Source organism: Pteropus alecto, unplaced genomic scaffold (assembly GCF_000325575.1).
Source record: "Pteropus alecto unplaced genomic scaffold, ASM32557v1 scaffold20, whole genome shotgun sequence".
In the NCBI taxonomy this organism is placed as follows: domain Eukaryota; kingdom Metazoa; phylum Chordata; class Mammalia; order Chiroptera; family Pteropodidae; genus Pteropus; species Pteropus alecto.
Genome location: NW_006436298.1, coordinates 14,079,041 through 14,099,953, shown reverse-complemented (window position 1 = coordinate 14,099,953; position 20,913 = coordinate 14,079,041). Strand labels below are relative to the sequence as shown.

Below are 20,913 nucleotides of genomic sequence, written 5' to 3'. Positions count from 1 at the left end.
TTTAAATATAAGGTAGATTTAAGCCACATGTTAATTTTAGATATAGTCCTCTGATTTCAAAATATGTAGTAGGGAATAAGCCCACGGTGCTTTCTCTGTCCTACAGGGACCAGCTCAGACATGCTTCTCTTTCCAAAATGAAAGTACGTTCTGAAACTCAGTTTGATTATGAATATCTGGCCAAGGTTTACTGGTTACCATGATACCACCTATAGTAGTTCTCTATTCCTGCATAACAAATTACCCTAAAATGCAGAGACTTAAAACAACGAACATTTATTATTGCATAGTTTCTCTGGGACAAGATTCTGGAAGTAGCTTAGCTGGGTGGCCTCTGGCTCAGAGTTTCTCATGAGGTTGCAGTCTAGATGTCCACCAGGGCAGCAATCATCTGAATTCTCAACTAGGGCTAGAGGATCTACTTCTAGCTCACTCAAGGCTGCTGGCAAAAATCCAGCTTCCTAGATTCTTGCTGGCATCCTGCACCTCTTCTCAAGACACGCAAGCTTGCATTCCCAGAACAGATGATCCAAGAGAGAGAATGACCAAGATGGAGGCCACTGTGCCTTTTGATGACCAAGGCTCCAAAGTCACACATGATCACTTCTGCCTAATTTTATTTGTTAGAAGCAAGTTACTAAGTCATGCCCATACACAAGGGAGGGAAAATTAAGCTCCATCTCTTGAAAAAAGGAGTATGAAATAGTTTATGGGCATATTTTTTAAATCACCAGACCACCCAACAGAAATGATCATGTCTTTTTCTGAATAAAATGGTGGCACTGCAGAAACCTGAATAATAAAGTTCCAGCTCTTCTCTATATATGCAAGACACGAATTTGGATTGGTAATAGATCCTATAGGTCCTCTCTTCATTAGCCAGATGACAGGATTCAAATCTGCTACTTACCTCCCATGTGACCTTCGGTGATAATTACTTACTCTCTGTACCTCAATTTCCTCTACTGGAAAATGAGTATAATTGTAATGATTTCATATGTCAATTAGTATATGTAAAGCTTAGAATAGTGCAGAAATATGTAACTTTACCATTGTTATTTCCATACTGGTAATAAGTGCTACCTTTCAATTTGTATATAAAAATGCCCAAGAGGGCAGCAAAGGACAGATGTTTGCAAGATGTGGATGTGACTTTGTTAGGCCTTCTACAAAAAATATATGCAATTAAAATGTATTTACAATCTATAAAACAGGCTAATTACATGTTATCACGTTGCCTCTTCAGGTCTTCCCACCATTTGTGAAGCCACAAGCTACAAATGCAGGTAAGAGAAATAATGGCTATCAAATGCTGCTTGGTTGTATAAAGTAAGTAACATATACTTACTGTAAGGACCTATATCTATACTCTAAGGGGTATTTCCTGGCAGATGAAAAGAACATTCCTCCCTTACTTCAGAAGTTTAAGACTCAGTTTACCAGAGCTGACTTGCACCACTAACTATTCAAAAGCAGTACATTTCTGCAGGTTACTCGCACTGCCATACTCAATACTGCCATACTTGACTATTTAGAAAGATATTATAACTAAAAACTTATCTCATCCTTTTTCATGCATGGAGCTGAATCAATGTTACATAATCCCAACATTATCATGAATTGCTTCTCTCAATAGAAAATTCACTGAGAAATTTCATTTTCATTACACATTGTTGGGGTGGCCCATTATTTCACTATTCTGGAGTAACCACTCCAGAGAAATGATTTTCAGGTTTTTGTAGTGTTGGCATGCCTATTGTTTATCTATTTTACTGTATTTATTATAAAAGTCTAAATAACCAAAAATTCCAGGAAACCATTTTAGTCTTTATGATGATTATTTTTGTTTTATGATTACTGAGTCATCATTAGTGAGAATCTTTCTGACTTATCAAGGATGATGTTCTCTCATCATTAAAAGTATTTTATTGTGTGTGAATTTTTTAAAATTTGTAGTCTCTTCAGAGAAATCAAGAATCCTGGGGTTAGACATTTTTTTCTTTTTCTAATTAGTCTCCCTCGGCCTAAGATTTTTCATCTTTAAAATAAGAAGCTTGTTTTCTATTAGTGTATTTTTCACCATTAGCATATTTTTATACAGAGCCAGGATAAAATCTTACACATGCACTGAAGGGCACAGCCTCAGCATTTGGAAACTATTGGACTCCTGACTAGACTGTAAGATGCAGGGCGAACTTCATGGTGTGCACCCATGTTGCACAGTGCCCATGCTTCAAAGGGCCCCACTTGGTTTAATGCTCAGCTGTCCCTGTCTTGAAAGTGTTTATAATTTTTTAAACAAGGGGACCTGCATTTTCTTATTGCACTGGGCCCTACAAAGGATGCAGTCAGTCCTGGCAAGAGGATAGATCGCTATGAAATAAGTATAGAAATCCAAAGGTGAGAACATACCAAAAAAAAGACAATAGGACACAGGGAAAGGGGAGAGGAATAAGAACTAAGACAGGTAGATTGAACATAAAATGTAAAGACGGTAAGGGTCCATATGCGAAACGCTACATGCAGCCAATATTTTGGCCTTATACTTCTAAATGTCATTGCTAATTCGGATGATATCATCATCTGGTTTCCTGCTATGCCTTGACTAACTAGGAAATAGAGAATGGATCGAGAAAGTGAGCACAGTCTTTCCAAGACTGTAGCAGACAGCAGAGTAGTGATCCTTAGCCTTAGTTCTGTTTTCTCACCATTCACATATACTGCTACTTCCACCAACAACATCTCTCTCTTTGGAGTGCCTATCTCTGAGAGAAGGCCACTCAGAATCTCCAGGGGGACATGTATATTTTGAAGAAATCCCTGGCTGTTCTCATTCCACCCTACCGATCCCCCACTGAGAATCAAATACCTACATGATATTAACCTTCAGAGTTTGAAACAGAAAATCAATTTGTGATTCCTGCCTGAAGTTACAATTTTAGCTTGTAAGATAGACACTGGGAAAAGCCCATATTCTGTGCCTTGCTTATGAGTTCATTCAATAAATAGATAAGCTATTTAAACAGAGCTGAGTGTTCTCACAAATCCTGAAAGAGACTGCAGACAGCAGGGTACAGATGTGACATTAACTTAATTCATGGTAATCAATATCTTACTGGAAATTTAATCCAATTCTCAATACAGAGGTAAATGCTTCCTCTGACCAGATTATATCATTTATAGCAAGGCCCCAGTTTCTGCAGTTCTGTGAAAGAAATCACATATCCCTCAAGGCCAACACTAGCCAAGTAAGAAAATACACACAGATTACTAATTTCACTAGGGCTCGTCTTTCTGGAGTTACCATGCTGCTGTATCTGCTAGGCCCTCCACCAGTCTGGGTCTCCAATTGCCTCAGACTCCATAAAATAAGATACAGATGGTCCCCGCTATCCCGTCCATGGTGAGGGGCTGACAATGAGGCATCCTCCAGGTCTGAGATAAGTATACCCTGCAAAAGCTAAAGCGGTCAAGCCATGTGGATAGGAAGAGACAGACTTCTTGTAAAACAGCCCAGCAAAAGGAATAAGAAATAGTGGGGTGGGAGGCACTGAGAAAATTCAGGAGTCCATTGCTAGGATTTAGGCATGTCTCAGGAAATCTCATTTGTGTCAACCTATACTCCAGCTATAAGTGATTACAGTAAAATTGAGGTCACACACATGTGGCTCACAACCAAATATGTCCATGGAAGTATTTTGTTTGGTTTGGACAGTATGTTTTAAAGAGTACGAATTCATTTCCAACGTTTAAAAACAGGAGATTGCACATAAATATCCAGATTTCTGAATTTTATTTTAAAAAAAGAAAAGAAAAACAGATTGGACAGCCCTAATCTGTATTCTGTCATGGCAAAAATCTGGGAGAGCTGAGCAGCAGCTGTCCCTTTTACCCATGGAATCAGCTCTCCAGCCACTACTTCAGTTACCTGCCTGGCCCTGAAATGGATGAAACTGTAAAGCAATCAAGCAGCAATTAAGCAACGTGAGTGAATCAAAGAAGTGAATAGACACAATCAACCATATCGTACCTTCACCAAGGAGAGACGGTAATAGAGGAGAATAAGCAGCATGGAGCCCAGGGAAGGGCAGTGCAAAGAAAGAGAACTTGGCAGTGCAACACGGGCAGGAAAGAGGGTGCCCAGGCCAGCTGGAACAAGGATCTAGGTCTGATTGGAAGCTATCAAAGACCTGATGAGCAAAGGAGGTGGAGCATCTTCCCAGGAAGAGAATGCAACAAACACCTGACATGAACATCCCTAGCTGCTTTACAGACTCACACCAGTTACAGATGTAAACTCAGTTCCAAAATTCTAACTCCAGGAAGTGTATGTGTTTAAAACAAGATTTGAAATTATCGTTAATTCAAATTTGGATTGCCAAAGCTATTACTTTTCATTAATAGTGATAATGTTTTTAGTTTAAAATCTAAATTAGATATATCCTTCCCCTAAAATTTCAACTAGCTAATTTTGATGAAATAAAAAAAATGGTTTTTAGATATTTTGAAAAAACCAATAGAAAATATGTCCCAAAGTAAGATACCTGCAGGAGGAAAAGAAACTAATAAACAAAAAGGTCAAATACATAGCAATAAATGCAACAAAACAAATGCAAGATTCAAATGTTGAAAAACACAAAACATTGCTGAGAAATGAGATCAGAGCTAAATAAACAGACATTGTAAGTTCATGGACTGAAAGACTGAATATTGTTAAGATGGGCAATTTTCCCCAAATTAGTCAGCAGAATCAATAGAATCACTATAAAAACCCACTAAGTGAGATTTTCAGTTTTAGTTCTAACATATAAAGAACTTGGCAGTTGGCACCCTGTCCTTACAATAAGAAAAAGTTGGACAAACCAAAAATCAACGTCTTTTCTTGGATACATTAAAATATCGAGGTTGCAGGGAAAGTGACCATGCCCCAATCTGGAGAACCAGGCACAACCAGAGAGACACGGCTAAGATCTGCTTACTAGGAGCAGAAGTCGCTGCAGCCATAAACTGGTAGTGACAGGTCATTTTGAAAAATTGCTAGAGGCTGAATGTGGACTAGTGTGAAAGCGAGCAATTGCTGAGATCCGTATTCTTAGAAAGACCCCACACACACTTTTGTGAACTTTATCTCCAGGAACCACACTAGGTTCACACAGTAAAGAGTGGAGGGAAAGGTTCTTGCAAGGAAGGGGAAAGGCGCCATTGTGAAATACGCCCAGAGCCGCCTTCGGCCTGACAAAGATCTACTGGCTGGACTGAGGGGAAACAGGACTGTCTGAGCCTTACCCAGCTTGCATAAAGGCGTCCTCCCATTCCAGCCCCCTCTAGCCGTCCTGTCTTACTTCAGGAGAGAATAACAGTCTACTGGGGTCAGGGCTTCAAGGAAATAAATCGGGAATGCCGCAACCAGTGAAAGAACACCCACACCTCCTCCATCTAGTCCAGTCATTCCCTACCTTGGCACCACCTTACTATCCTCTGAAAAACTTTAAAAAATCTCGATGCCCAGCATGCACCCAGAATAATCAAGTCACAATTTCTGGGGATGGGACCAGGTATCAGGATTTTAAAAAATAAATCCAAGCCCAATTCACACCAAGCTCAGAACTACTGTTGACTATACAGACCTGAGTGGTTAAACAGAAGAGAACATGGATTATGAATTATCTATAAGTACCAAGTAATCAGCAATAAAGAAATCACTATTTCTCTAATCAATTGTGACTGTGCCATTAATTTTCCTATAAATGCATTCAACCATTCCTCTACTTTGTTAATTTACTTTGCCTTGCATAGAACGGTGAAACATATAATCTGCTCACAGATAATCAAGAGTTACTTGTCGTACCTCCACTGCCATTATTCCTACTCTCACAAAAATAACTCGTCTCATATTTCATTTTAGATCATTTCATAAACTCTATAATTAATCCTAGAGCTTCAGGTATATAGCAAGCTCCATCATGTGCCCCGATATGTGTATTCACTGGATTTGCATTTCTATTCATTTAATAACTATACCTAAACTGCACCTGCAGATTCCCCATATCAGCAGCCACCTGAAATGCACATGTTTAATTTCTACTTTAATGCAGATCTCTTACATTTGAGCAGAAGCTTGAAAATACATTGCAGTCAGTGCGGTGACACACAAGACCCCGTCGATTGTCCTCTATCTCAATCTTGTATTGTGCTAAAGCTCCCACCACAGAAAAGGACACATTTTCCTGATGGATGGTCATCGGTCCACCCCAGCCCCACTGCCCATCAGAAAATTTTCCTATAGCTGCTGTGATTCCGAGAATGATCTGGACTGGACTCATAAGTAGATTTACCAGGAAGCCATTAAGGCTTAAGCTTCAGGCCTCTCAATGTGTGTGAAGCTGTTCCAAAGCCCTGGGAGGTACCCTAACTGCTTGATTTGTAATTTTATATTATTTTCCTTAAGGAAAATTGGATAAGAGTTAGGGATCCGCAAATTCTGGATCCCTCCATAAGTGAGACTAATGTAATGTGGCTGCCAATCAGAAGGCAAACACTAAATAAACTCTGAAATCTTTATAATGTAAAGCTAACAAGAATTGGTTTGGGGTTGCAATTGTACCCACTAAATCAGGCTTTCCTTCCTTGCCAGCAGAGATACTATTATTGGTCTGTAAGCAAAGGTGACATATGAAAGAGACTCATCTGCTTTTGGAAAGGGCAGGCTCTAGGTCCTAAAAGAAACCAGAGAGAAAAAGATCTAGGCTTTTTCAGTGTGTAGAAATTAGGCATAGTCCCCAGGGCAGGGCTGACGATCCTGTGGCAATCTCAGGTCATCTCCTTCCACAAATAAAATCAGCTTTCTCTGCCTTCAGGGCCAACCATGAACATCTTGTCTGGCCTCTTTGCAAAGAAAAATTTCTTTCCACTCTCTTGCTATATTTGAAAGTCCTTTTAATACAGTAAGAAACCCTTCCAAGCAATAATTAAAGAGAAAAGGCTTAACATACAAATGCCTGGAGTGAATATTCGAAAGTATAATCATTGACAGTTCTAACCCAGGGTTGCCAGATTCCTGCGGTATTTGATGGGAGTACAGGTAGCGGGGTGGAGATGGGAGATGATTAAAGAAGGAGAGAACCTGAAGAGAAGCCGGAAACATAGAAACGCATTCTGCAGACCACATGGCTTGCCTGGATGGTAACTTGCTTCCTGTTATGGGCCAGGACATTTAGCACAGCCACACTACCTGTGGCCACACAGGCACATAGGAGGCTTGCAAAGACTGACGGAAGCATGAGGTGTTCGCACAACTTTCCTTCCTGCTCACCTTTGCAACTCTTCAGGTTTTAGGGTGTGTTCAGGTCAGTGACTCCTCTGATCAAAGAGTGGATATCAAGTCCAGTTTGGGAGTTAACCACTATCTAGCACTCCCTTCCTTTGAGCATCTGTCCATTTGGGTCTATCCCTTCCCAGGGCAGCACCATGCTCTCCCTGGCTAGTCAATAAATCTACATCATCTTAGCACTTGCCTGTTTCTGCTCTGAGTCTACCTTCCTCTGCAACCTATGTACCTAAGTTCTTTTGTTGAGTTCTCCAGGGCGAGTGGAAGCCCCTGCAGGGCCAACTCCACCAAGTGGCTAAGCCGCAGGGATGCACTGGTCTCTACTGTAAGAGAGACCTTCCTCCTTTCTTTTTACCATTATTTGCCAGTGAAACTGACCCATGTGCAACTCGCTGCCTTTACAGTAGAGCCACAGACCCTGCCAAATCCAATCCTTTATTTCCAAAACTGAATGATCTGGCTCCAGACCACATTATAGGTAACATCAACAGCACTTTAGTATGAGAACAGTATCAGGCTACCCTGCACCTAGCAACATGGGCTGTGGTCTGTCAGCAGTCTGCCCTTCCTCAGCCAGCTCACTGAAGAAAGCTTTCTTCCGAAGGCTATTTCAGCTGCAGGGGAGAAGTAGGAAGCAGAGCAGCAGACGCAGCACGTTCAGATAGTGTGGAAGACTTGGCTGTCTGGGTTACTTTACCCTCTCATCCATTGTGCCAGATCAAGCCAAAGTCAGAAAGCCATTCTCTAAAGTTCATAGAACTTTGCTGCAATCTCAGGTAAGAAAAAGGGGACCTTCCCCTCCAGCAAATGGAGAAATGAACTCATCCTTAACTAACCTAAACACTATTTTTTCCCTCACAAGCCAACTTAAATTATGAAATCTGTGAGGAAGCTCTATACTTTACTTTTTCCAGAGACAGACTAGCTTGTGAGAGTGGAAGAAAAGATAAGGTCTTAGCAAATCACAGTTGATAACCAACTCTGCTGAAAGCATAGTGAAAACTCTTTTATTCTTTCACCAAAGAAATGTTCATTATTAATGAATACAGTCAATAGAAATCAACTGGATTGATGAGACATCAATATTATTACCTTTACAGGCTATTTTGTGTTATGCTGATGGGACTTTGGGGGGAAGGTTTTGGCAACATTTGGGGCAGAAAATATTTGCCTGATCCCAATTTGCCTGACCACATCCAATGCAGTGAGTGTGGCAAAAAACTGAAGAAGTGGAATGCGATCAATCTACACATATTCCAGTCAGATGGAATGTATATAATTCCCATAGTAGTTCATGTTCATTATAGAACATCTCTCTCTGTTCTTACTTCAGCGTAGAAAGAATTCACACAGAGAGTAGCTACCAGTTACTATTGTTGGAAATGGACTCTTTTGTGGGAGGTGAACAATGGTTAATTGATAAAAAAAAACACCATCACTCGGGTTCTACAAAGGATGATGATCTGCATCCACAGGATTAGCTTAGGTGAAGACATTCACAGCAACAAGGCTATTTAAATCACATATAGATTTATTTTAACATAATGTCCTTCTTGCATGTGGAAGAAGAAGATAGAAACAATGAATATGAGTTTCAACTATTAAAATACTGTGCTTTTAAGTATTTCTGCTTTACCCTAAAAATTAACTGAGAGCAACTCGGACAGCATTGTGGAGCTACTGGAAATAAATTATGAGTCAGTTAAAGCAATAGTTCCCTCCTCCCTTCTCCCTCCACAAGCCTTCCCTCCCACCTTGCATATGCTTTGAGCATTGTACTCAATTAAAAGGGAAATACACATAATATGGCTAAGAAGATTATAGAACACCATAAAACATCATGGGAGAAACAACACATCCTTCTCTGATACAGTTCTCAAAAGTGTCACCCCCAGACCACTTGTGTGAGATTCACCTCAAGGTGCTTATTTATGACAGTCTCATTCCAGACACTCTGACTTAAAATGGCAGCTGGGAATCTGCATTCTTTTTTTAAATGTATTTTTCAATTATAGTTGACAAATAATATTATATTATATAACATAGTGATTAGACCTTTATATACCTTTCAAAATGATCATCACCCCAATAAGTCCAATACCCATCTGGCACCATACGTAGTTATTACAATATGGGAATCTGCATTCATAACAAGCTGCCCAGTGTGTATCATTACCCTGGCAGGCAAAGACCATTGATTTAATCAAAGCTGCCATGTGTCTGTACTTAGTCGCTGGCCCCTACTCACCCGGTGGACTCCCGTGTCCTGCCGCAGCTGTGGCAATTGCAAAAGCAGAAGCAGGCGAAACAGAGCAGTGGGGGCTGTCAACTGTCTGTCCTGGTTATTTAAAAAGAATGGAAATGGCATGGTGAGGCAGATGGATAATATTTTGTAATAAAAATTCTCATTTTCATTCCTGCACTAGAAGTGTTGGGCTAAATGCTCTAGTTTTCTTGTTAATAGGCAACTCACAAGATTTTATGACAGCAAGTCCATTCTAGATATATACCCAAGAGAAATGAAAACATACATCCACACAAAAACGTGTACATGTCTATCCATAGCAGCATTATCTAAAATGGCCAAAAAGTAGTAACAACCAAGTGTCCATCAACTGATGAATGGGTAAACCAAATATGGTATATCCATACGAGAGAATATTATTTAGCCACAAAAAGCAATGAAGTAGATACATAATGCAACATGAATGAACCTATAAAACTTATGTTAAGCGAAAGTCACAGAATATAATTTAAGTATAAAAGAGACTATAAATAGACTCCTAATAATAGTAACCAAGTGAAAGCATTTAACGCGTGCCTTGGGAGAATTTTGCTTCCATGCGCTATAACCTCAAACTCTTACAATCTGCAATGAACTCAAGGGCGTCCATGCCATGTGGCAATGGACAAGGAGGTGGCCAAGGCCTGGACTGACCAAGGTTCTAAGAACAGTAAGAGATTTGGCTAATTCCACAGTGGTCATATGACAAGCCAGGAAAATCTAGTTTGTCTCCTTCATTTACCAAAACACCCAAACGTCAGGGTGACCCAGAATTAATTGACCAGGAGCCTGAAATCGGTGCATTCTCCAAGGATTAACATCCATCAGGGAAAATCTGACAACAGCCTGACCCAGGCTACCTGCCCTCGGAGCTGATGGCAGTGACGACAGCTTCCACCATGTGACTAAGTCTACAAATGAAATGACTGTTTGGAGCCATGCACTCTATCTTTTGCTAAACTGTCCTACTTGAAGCACAAGTAGTTCAGCCAAAAAAATGTCTTTATATTCTACTTCAGTTACTTGGAGTGAATCTGGCTTTATAATTGTATTTTTTTCCCTTCCAACTTGAAATAATTGGCTTTAGGAGGAAAAAAAAATAAAGCATTTAAAAAAACAACTATTATTTGGATGTATTTATATTAGTAATGGGGAAAATGGGCAGATAAAAGATTTCTACCTTTTGTTCTGGTGGTGGTTTTTTCTCCAATTAGAGGACAAATTATGGGGTAATACTTTATAATTTTCATAACTATGGAAACTATATCAGTTTTTGTCACTAGCAGTAATAATGATTGGGGTCCCACGCAACTGGACCTTATTTTAAATGAAATAATGTTCTTAATAAGTTTATCCCAAAATTGTGGTGTCCCAGATAAGCCTATTTAATGAAGACTACACTGAGATTCATGGTAAGGTATCAGAGTCTGGGAACATTTTAGGAAAACAAGCACTGAGATTCTTCAACTAGCAATCAATTAGTACAGGCCTCTTGATTCACGTCCTTCCTCACAAGGTGCAATGTAATAATGAGGTCAAATAAATGTTGGTGATACTAATAGCATATTCTCTAATCATTTATTTTTCCACTGCTTGGTTCTACAGTCACATTATTTGCTTTACACTAACTTTCATAAACTAAAAAATATTTTGGGAGTGCAACAGTAAGGCAAACGAAAGATTCGGAAGCTAGAAATTATCTTTTATTTTTAGATTTCTGAGTCCCTTTCTGAGTGCTCACCTCCAGGCTGGCGGTAGCGGAGGTGCCGAGGCGTCGAGGGCGACCTGCAAGGTGAAAGTTCTGTGGCGTCCGCCGCGGAGGAGATTTCCGCTCCTGCTCCTGCTCGGTCCACCGGCGCAGACTCCAGGACTGCTGCTTTAAAACATGGCGAATTTAAACAACCAGGCCACGAATTCAAGAGCTCCTTGTCAGTATCATGCACGCAAACACAAAAGTTCGCTATGGATAATGAGCATTTCGTATTAGTCTACATTTTAGAGGGCTTTAATATGAAATCGAGTCATTCCTTCTGGCAGAATGCTAATGACACTAAAACTAAATATGGATCTTCTCTACCCCTGTCTTACTTACCTTGCGGAGCCTGGCTAACTCCAAGCAGCCCCATCTGTCTGACACAACAGCTGATATTAAAAACAAAAGGGGTGTGGAGTCGGTCTCCTGCCCCTGAGAATGTGTCTGCCTTCTTGGAGAGGGGAAAAAAGAGACTTTTCCAGAGTATAAATCAGACTTGGGATCACAGTTGGGACTACACTATTTCTTTGCTTGGGTAGCTCCCTTAAGTCAACTAAAGTTTGAATCTCTACCAATGTGGACCCCCAAGAAGCTCTTGGGGACTCCTAAGGAGCTGCCCTGTCCAAAATGGCAGCACTAGCCAAATATGGTTATATAAATTTAAATGAAAATTAACTAGAATTAAATTAATATTTCAAGTCCTCACTGTAACTAGCCACATTTTAAGTGCTCAGCAGCCACATGTGCCTAGGGCCTCACTATTGGACAGCACAAATATAGAACACTCCCATCCTCCCAGAAAGTTCCATTGGATAGCCCTGACCTAGAGCTACAGATCAGCAGGAGGCAAGAGGAAGTTTTTACAGTGAGCAGTTGAGAGGCTTTAAGATAATCTGAGCCTCTTCATCGCAGCTAACATCCCATGAAAAAAAGACACATCATTTTACGGTCACAATTAGGTTATTACTGATGTTTCCATGCCCCTTCCACTGGCTTATTAACTGGGTAAAATTACAACTTTGTGTGTGTTCTTAAAAGGAAAAACACTACAAATTTTTCATAAATTTCCAACAATTCTTCCATTTCTTTTCCCTGGGACTTTTCATTAACCAATAAAGGCTGTGTCACCTCTACTAATTTTATGTTACCCCTGTCAGCAGAACTACTCTCAACTCATGTCCCAAATTTTACAAAATCCATAAGACATTATATAAAGCCATTTTTACACTTTGCATGTGATTTACTCCTTTAGAAATACGGCCACAATTTTGCCTTTTTGATACAGAAGTGCCAGGAAAGGGAAATGGTTAGAATCTTTCTTTGAATGACATAATTACAGTAAAGCTGGCAACGATGTGGACAAAAAAAATCAGTGCTTAGCTGTTAGTTTTATTATTTTCTAAATAACTCCCTCAAAATTCAGTAATGGAAGGCATCTGCTCTGCAAGAACAAGCAGAATATCAAATACATGTCCTTGGTCTGATTCATCCATTCATTCCTCTGAGGCAAATGAGAAAATCATTTAGTCAGCAATTACACTGAACCCAAAAAACTTCCCAGTGAGAAAGCTGGACAGGCCCCCAAATGTCCACTGAAAGAACGAGCTAAGAATAACACTGTAAGCAAATAGGCACCTCTAAAGAGATGGTGGGGGGAAAGAAGCATTTCCTTCTGGCTTGTTCACTTTTAATCAAGTTCCATCCAAACAGCTTTGCCTGCAGGATGAGTGGGCAGATGTGGGCTCAAAACAAATGCTAAAATTGGGAGCACTTTCAGCCCACAGGCAGGCAATGTTCAAACTAAGAACACCGTAACAGACACTAGTGATGTGGGCTGTGCAGCAATACTTGGAGTCGGTTGCATAGCCAATGCCCAGGTGAACACTGGTTGGGTAAGGGGCCCAAATACAGTGAGCCTCCTGCCCTGGGCCTCTCCTTTCTTGCCCACCATTGGTTTGAACCTTACTGAGAATCCACCATTGGGCGGAATCTGGATGTGAGTGGGCTGATATTTGTGCTTTTTAGAAGAATGCAGGGTAGAAGGTGGGACTCTCTGGTAGCAAGAAAGAAGGGCACTAATGAATACTGGGTGAGTCTGGAACACATCTAGGGACTAGGAGAAGGGAAATACATTGCATTTTTTTCCCTCGGAAGTTCGTAGTCTCACTCATTTTTGAGGGATATTTCCTATTTCTCTTCCTTCCCTTCATGTCATTTGAAGTTTTCTTGACAGGAAATATTGCAAGGCCAGCATCATGACTGCAATGACGATAAAAGGGGACAAAGGCCACGAGCATTTTTCAAAGAGTTTACCCTGAAGCTGTTTAGCTAGACAGTAGTGAGAGAGCCCTGGCCTCAGGATGCACCTAATGGACAAAGCTGGTATTAGGCAATGAGGTTGTGTGGAGCTGCATCCTGAAGTGAAAAGCAGAAAATGTATAAACTGTTGGCACAAGATTTTTATTCAAGTTTACCAACTGTTTTAAGTGTTAACATTATGCAAAGCACATGCAAACATCTTTCAAATTAAAGACAGATCAGCGTCTCCCTTTTCTTTGCCAAATGGAATTTTCAAGAACTAGACAGTAGAGTTAACACAGCAGCACTCTTGGCTTCTACAGACATTGCATGTATGCACACAGGCGTGCACGCACGTGCGCACACACACACACACACACACACACACACACACTGAACTTGTCAGACTGACACTGAAGTAAAATATTTCATCTCTGACTTTCCTACGACTATTCATGACCAAATTTGCCCGTATACCAATGCAAAATAAAAGAAAAAAATAAGTATGATTCCTTTGTTTCAGCTATTCAGAAATATGCCAAACTACTCTCTAGCCCCCAGTATTAATTCTAAGCTTTCTACTCACAGTGTTTCCTTGACAAGGATCCACAGGACAAATTGTCCTCAAGTCTCAGTAGCTAGAAAAGATGTGGCTACACACTATCTATCTTAGGTTTCAATATAAATCACGTAATTGATTATACTCAGGACCAAAATCGGAGCAACTCTGGGAACTGCAGAGGGCACACAGTGTTCCTTTGCTCACTAACCACACCCTCGGCCTCTCACAACTTTTCTTCATTGCCTGATTTCTTTATCTGTTTTATTTTTAATCCAGTCTTACCAGATGTCTGTTTGAATGCCACCTTAAATATTTTTAAGAAAAAAATGGGAAGTAAATACACTAACAGTAGTCAGAAGACAGCTACAGAAAGAAAAAAGAAATAAAGGAATAAGGAAGTGGCCAGTAACAAAGTGCTTAAAGGAAAGACTAGGGAACAGTCAGAGTAAAAATGAGAAATACAGGTGGGCATTACTGGATGGACGTGAGAAACAGAGGGCAGAGGCGCTGACATCTCTGGAATGGAGGTTGGCTGTCAGGTGCTTCCATCAGGCACTACCAGCCCTGCCTGGACACAATCTTGGAACTCCCATCACCCCGAGTGAGAGGAGCTCTGTGTTTAGCCATGACCTAGAAAAGCAAAATAACATTTCTAACCCAGGACCATGTGGATAAACTAACCCTTGAAAGTCTAGCTGTAAAGTACTGGTTTTGGGGAAATGCAGTGAAGAGCAGAGGCATTAAGCCCTGAACTTATTTCTCTAATGTGAGAGAGAACCTAGTATTTTCGCCACACCATTATTCATGGGCTCTCTCCACCCGAGGCCCCTGGTCAAAACTGAGCAATGCTGCCACATGACAAGCTCTCCAGTCGCCGCTAGCTGCGTCCACAAGGATCCCACCTCTGCCCAGCATCTGCACCGACAAGTCTTTGCGGCCTTTATTAGTGTCCTTCCTTGGGAGCTTGATACAGTTCTTTCTCATTTCTCTTGGTCTCCCTGAGTCTAATTTGCTCCAGAGAAAAAACCTACTGATTCCCACCAGTGACCATACTTCCATCCGAGACAGCAGGCCAAACAGGCTTTATGATATGGCATTGGACCATCACTATACACTCTGGGCTTGGTGTCTAACACGGAACAATCTGTGTATAACAAATTAAAGTGGCATAATTAATTATAGTGGGCAATGGGCAGCTTGATAGAGGGCTTCTAGAACTATGACATATAACAAATTAAAGTGGCATAATTAATTATAGTGGGCAATGGGCAGCTTGATAGAGGGCTTCTAGAACTATGACATATATTTAGACCACGATGCAGAAAGAAAAGGGTTTTTCTTTTGCTTCTCTGTTAAAGAAAAAAATAATATCCATACTAGTAAGGGTTGGCCAAATTAAAGTGAAATCTCTGGGAAATCACAAAAAAAGAATTTTCTCACTGCACACCCATTAGGATGGACACTATCAAAAGAACAGAAAATAATAAGTGTTGGCAAGGATGCAGAGAAATTGAAATGTAGAATGGTGCAGCCACTATGGAAAACACATAGAGTTTCCTCAAAAAATTAAAAATTGAATTACCATATGACCCAGCAATCTCCCTTCTGGGTTTAAACCCAAAAGAATTGAAAGCAGGTTCTTAAATAGATATTTGCACTCCCTTGTTCATTGTAGCATTATTCACAATAGCCAAGTGACGGAAGCAATCCAATGTCTGTCAGAGGATGGATGGGTAAAAAATATATATATATATGGAATGTACATTTATAATGAAATATTATTCAATCTTAAAATAGAGAGAAATACTGGCACATGCTGTAACAGGGATGAACTTTGAGCTATTATGCTAAGAGAAACAAGTCTGCCATAAAAAGACAAATACTCTAGAATTCCATGATTCCATTTATATGAGATACCTAAAGTAGTCAAACTGTAATAACAGAAAGCAGATGGTGGTTACCAAGGGCTGGGGGAAGAGAGAAATGGGGGTCAATGGGTACAGAGTTTCAATTTTACAAGATGAAAAAGTTCTGGAGATCAGTTGCATGACGATGTGAAAACACTTAACACTAATGAACGGTACACTTAACACTAATGAACGGTACACTTAAAAGTGGTTAAGATAGTAAAGAAGAAAAAGGTAGAGAAGAAAGAGAAATTCTTCAAGAGTTTTTTAAAGTTTCCTCAATGCTAGAAAGCCCTAGAAAGACTAGTGACAGGGTCTGCTCTGCAGGACTGTATATGACATTCGAACTGAGCAAAAGCTGTCCCTTCAAAAGTAATAATGTCTCCTGCTCTCAGAAATGGCCTTCACCACTGAGGGTGAACACTAGCCCATTGCTCACTTGTTCACCTATCTCCAACCCACTTTTTCATTCTTCTAGATTCATGTCACTGACACATCCTGATTTTGCTCAACCAGACGTGACCTCCTTTGCTTTTCGCCCTCCAGAGCACTCTGTCTATACATCTTGTACTACCTGCCTTTACAGATATGTGGTGTCTATCTTCTCCACATAACTACAGTACGAGGGGCCAGGGCACCATCTTATGTACCATTATATACTCTGTAGCAAAGCAACCCGCGTAGAGAAGATCATGCAGTGACTCCTGAACAGACCTTACTGTGTTCTCATTCCAGCTGCAGAGGCAACCAAACCAAAACCTCAGAGACACAAATGTCTGACACTAACATGCTTATTACTAAAGCTCTCCTAACTCAAAATAACACAAGAATCCAGACTTATCCCCAGATTTCTCCTGTCCTATTTTCTGCAATCCAATAAAAGAGAAGAAAGGACTCTCCATACTCTGGGAAACTCCTATACTTCCCAGGCTACCCTGCCTCAGAGGGGACATCTGAGATTAGCTTCCCTAAGTCGTTCTCTCTATGGCAGGGCCCAAGCATTGGCACTGGAGCAAACCCCCGATGCACTTGTCAGCTTCTGTGCTGCCTCATTATTCCCAAGAGGAATCCATCATGATTCTGCTGAAGCTTGTTGTTCTAATGACTTTTTAATTATCTTCCTCTTTTCCTCCTCCTTAGTTGCTAACTTGTCAATTTAAAGAATTTCTTGCTTAAAAGAGTACTACTTTTGATGATGACAACCACTCCGGTTAAAATTCCATTAAATATTTTGCTCAGGAAGCTTATTTAAATGATATGAGCTAGAAAGTACATAGACACTTCAAGATTATTATACACAAAAAATAAGTTGTTTGCTGATTTGCCTGTAAAACCTTTTTTGTTTTCGTTACTGGATTGGAAACACTGGGTTCTAAAAGCAGCAACACTGTCCCAAGCTGAGGAAGGTAAGGTGCCATGTCACAGGACCCTCGATTAGCTTGCTGACTGTTTTGCTTGATTCATTCATCTAACAAAAATGTACTACCTTGCCAGGCACTGCCCAAGGCACTGAGGGTATAGAGGTAAACAAGATAGATAAGGTTGCTGATCCCATGGAGCTTATACAGAGAAAGACTGTCCAGGCAGAGGGAAGAACAAGTGCAAAAGCCCGGAGGCAGAAATGATTGAGGTGTTTCCGAGACCCAAAAAGGAAGCATGGCAGGAGCAGGGGTTGGAGAGGAAGACAACATCTAGGCCTGACAGGATCTGAAGGCCTTGCCAGGGAGAATTTAACTATGATGAGAAGTCATTAGAGAATTTAATCAGGAAACCAAATTATCTAATCTACCTTTTTAGAAATCATTTTAGCTGTCATAGACAGTAAACACTGTGTCAGATTTTATTTTTTCTCCCTATATCACTGTTGTATTATGGAGTGTTGCCTTGGCAACTAAACTGAAAAAGCCATGTTAATGCTAACAGGCTAGGTCATCCTTAGCAGGGGAGGCTGGAAGTAGGATAGGCACTTAAGGCAGACACTGGAGGAGGAGGAGGTAGCTCTGAGGCCCAGGCTCATGGATGAGGGGGCCCACAGCCCACCTCAATGCAGAGTATCATGCCAGGTTCTTAACCCAACCAGCCTTAATCAAATTCCATAAAGAATCTTCCAGTAATATCATTCAGATAATGCTATTCTTCCATAGACAACTGACTGCAATCAGACTTTATTGTAGAAGACATTAGGACAGCTAAACTTGTTCTTTTTTCCACAAGGTTAGATGGAACTATGGGACTTTTTTCTTCTAACTAGCTATTGCATTCATTCTACTTTCTAAGCAGAAGAAGGAAAGTTGTAAAGAAAGGGATCTAGGGTTCCAGGAGGAATGGTGGGAAAGCAAGTGGCCAGCAAACATTGGGCCAGTTGGATGATACCTCTCTGAATACTTCGTTTTAGCTTGTTACACAGGTCCACGCGTGGGTTATCCACGTGCTCTTCTACAGGTCCCGGGCTTTGTTCTGGAGAAGAAAGGCTTCTGCTAAGATCCAACGGTGCTTTACCAGTATGCGGCGGTGGGGACGCAGCGGGACTGTGGGTGGTGGTAGGACTGCTGGACACTGGGGAGGTGGTCAGGTCCAACGCTCCTATCCTTGAGTTCAAGGGAGAAGTCAAGGACAGCTTTCTGGCCCTCACCGGGGAGGACGTTCTGGACACAGCCAGCGGCGGTGGGGAAGAGAATTTGCGACACAGGCGTGGGGATTTGCCATCCACCAAATGTTCACCTCTGTTGTTCTGGCTAGTAGCAAAAAACAATTCCAGTGACCTAAAAATAAGAGCAAAAACTATTAACAGATTGTAGCTAAGTGAAAATGATTCCCTTGATGTCATTCAAGAACATGCTCCCCATATTAAAAGGCCACAATATCATCGCAATTCTGCTGCTAGACTTTCTTCATTTCAATGCTGCTTGTATTCCACGCACTTGCCAAAGGAACACAGACACTTTTCAGGCCATGTCTAATCCCTTGCTACTAAACTATGGTCCAAAGACCAGCACTGGTATCTTTTGGCAGCTTGTTAGAAATGCAGAACTCCAGCTCCACTCCAGACTTACTGAATCAGAGCCTGCAATTTAACAAGACCCCTAGGGGATTCTTATACACATTAAAGTTTGAAAAGCATAACTGTAAAATAAGATAAGAAAGCCTAAAACAATAGTTAGTGTCCAAATAATCACAAAGCAAACAAAGACCACTTGCAGACTTCAGAAACTGGGTTCTCAATTTCTCCCCTCAGGAACTATCTATGAGTTCTACTCATTCCCTTTTACTGGCAGGGCTTGGGAAGTTCAAAGGCAAGACAATATCCTCAGGGCTGCTCTTCTGCAGGAAGACCCAGAAATCAGAAGGGCCACACTTTCATAACAGGCAAATCCTGGGCCTACCTGACGGGGATGGAGGTAAAAGGCCTCTTGTATATGTCAGAAAGCTTTGCCAGCACCACAGCTGCTGTCGTAAAAATACGGTAGGTGTGCAGAAAGGTGTTGAGGAAATCGATACTAAGAAACCTCAAGTCTGTCAGCCGCTCCAGGAGGCGCTCCACGCTGGCATAACGAATCTGGGGCACTTTGCAGGAGTTGAGTGTTTTACTGAAGCAAATATCAGTGTCATCTTTATGAAGACGGGCATCAGACCTACACACAAAGCAGGAACATGAGAACAAAACCAGAGCGTGCCTTCCTTTCGGTCATTGAGTATGTCAGTTTTGGTAAACACATTCACATGCAGGCTTCCCATTGCATTTGATAAAACTCGTTGATATGACATTACATACAACAAGGTAGGGTTACAGAAACATAAAATTATAATTTAGAAAGGCCAGAATTAAAATTGTGGAGAAGGTAATAATAATTCATTTCACTCTGTGGATTCCTTCTGTAGTTCTTTACCCTTTACCCTTTACCCTTTCCTTTACCCTTCTGAGTTCTTGGCTGAGACTCCTGTAATAAAAGATAGATTAGCAAGAGAAAAACTAACAGAAGTTTATTAACATGGATACTTCATGTATACATGGGAGATACCTAGGAAGAAGTGAGTAACTCCCTGAGGTGACCTAGAATTCAGGATTAAATGCCATCATAATAGGGAAAGGGAGCGGGATTTAGGCCTCTTAGGGGAGAGTAAATGATTTCTAGGTAAGATAAATGGGTCCTTAGAAGAATAGATGTGAGACGGAATAAATAATTTGTGACAGTCTGTCCAGGTGTCATGTCGACTTCTCGTCTCCTCTCCTCCAATAAGAGTCAAAACTCCCTGGTTGATGAAACTCCCTGGGAAGGGATTTATGACAACTGAGTTCCTTCTGGAAGATCTGTCTTTAGGCAGAGAAAGGGGGTTTAGAGAAGTCTCTTCCTGCATTTGCTGTTTTTCAAGTTTCCATAGCTCAAAATAATATGCCAAAGTGGCATATTTTCAGGTGGCATGTTCTGTTACCCTTCACTTCTCTCTCTACTTTAATCATGTTTTATTAGGAAAATGAGGCCAAAAGCCCTATTTAGGAGAGACTTTGTTTATGTCCTTAAATCAGAATAACGAAAATGCCCTTAAAAGGTAGTGGGTGACATTCTCCCCACAGAGGGATAAGGGAAGGGGAGACACAGATATCACTACTATCTCTGTGGTTATTTCTTTTTCTCACTTCTAATTTTGTGCATTTGTGTTTCCCCCTTTTCTCTTAACTAAACTAATAGATTATATTATTAGGTGTTTTTCCCTCTAGAACTGGCCTTTTATCGATTCTATGGTTTTTCTATATTTTAATTTATTAATGTCTATTCTTATCTC

General features: G+C 40.7%; 1 protein-coding gene across 1 annotated transcript in view; it reads right to left on the bottom strand.

Moving 5' to 3' along the window:
- Positions 1–20,913, bottom strand: part of RASGRF2 (Ras protein specific guanine nucleotide releasing factor 2) — a 209,875-nt gene that overhangs the window by 63,073 nt on the left and 125,889 nt on the right. Inside the window, exons 14-17 of the mRNA XM_006913188.1 lie at positions 19,515–19,763; positions 18,505–18,893; positions 11,353–11,484; positions 9,576–9,665 (exon numbers count right to left, since the gene is read on the bottom strand). Of these exons, the coding sequence (XP_006913250.1) occupies positions 9,576–9,665; positions 11,353–11,484; positions 18,505–18,893; positions 19,515–19,763 (860 nt within the window). The remainder of the gene's footprint in view (positions 1–9,575; positions 9,666–11,352; positions 11,485–18,504; positions 18,894–19,514; positions 19,764–20,913) is intronic.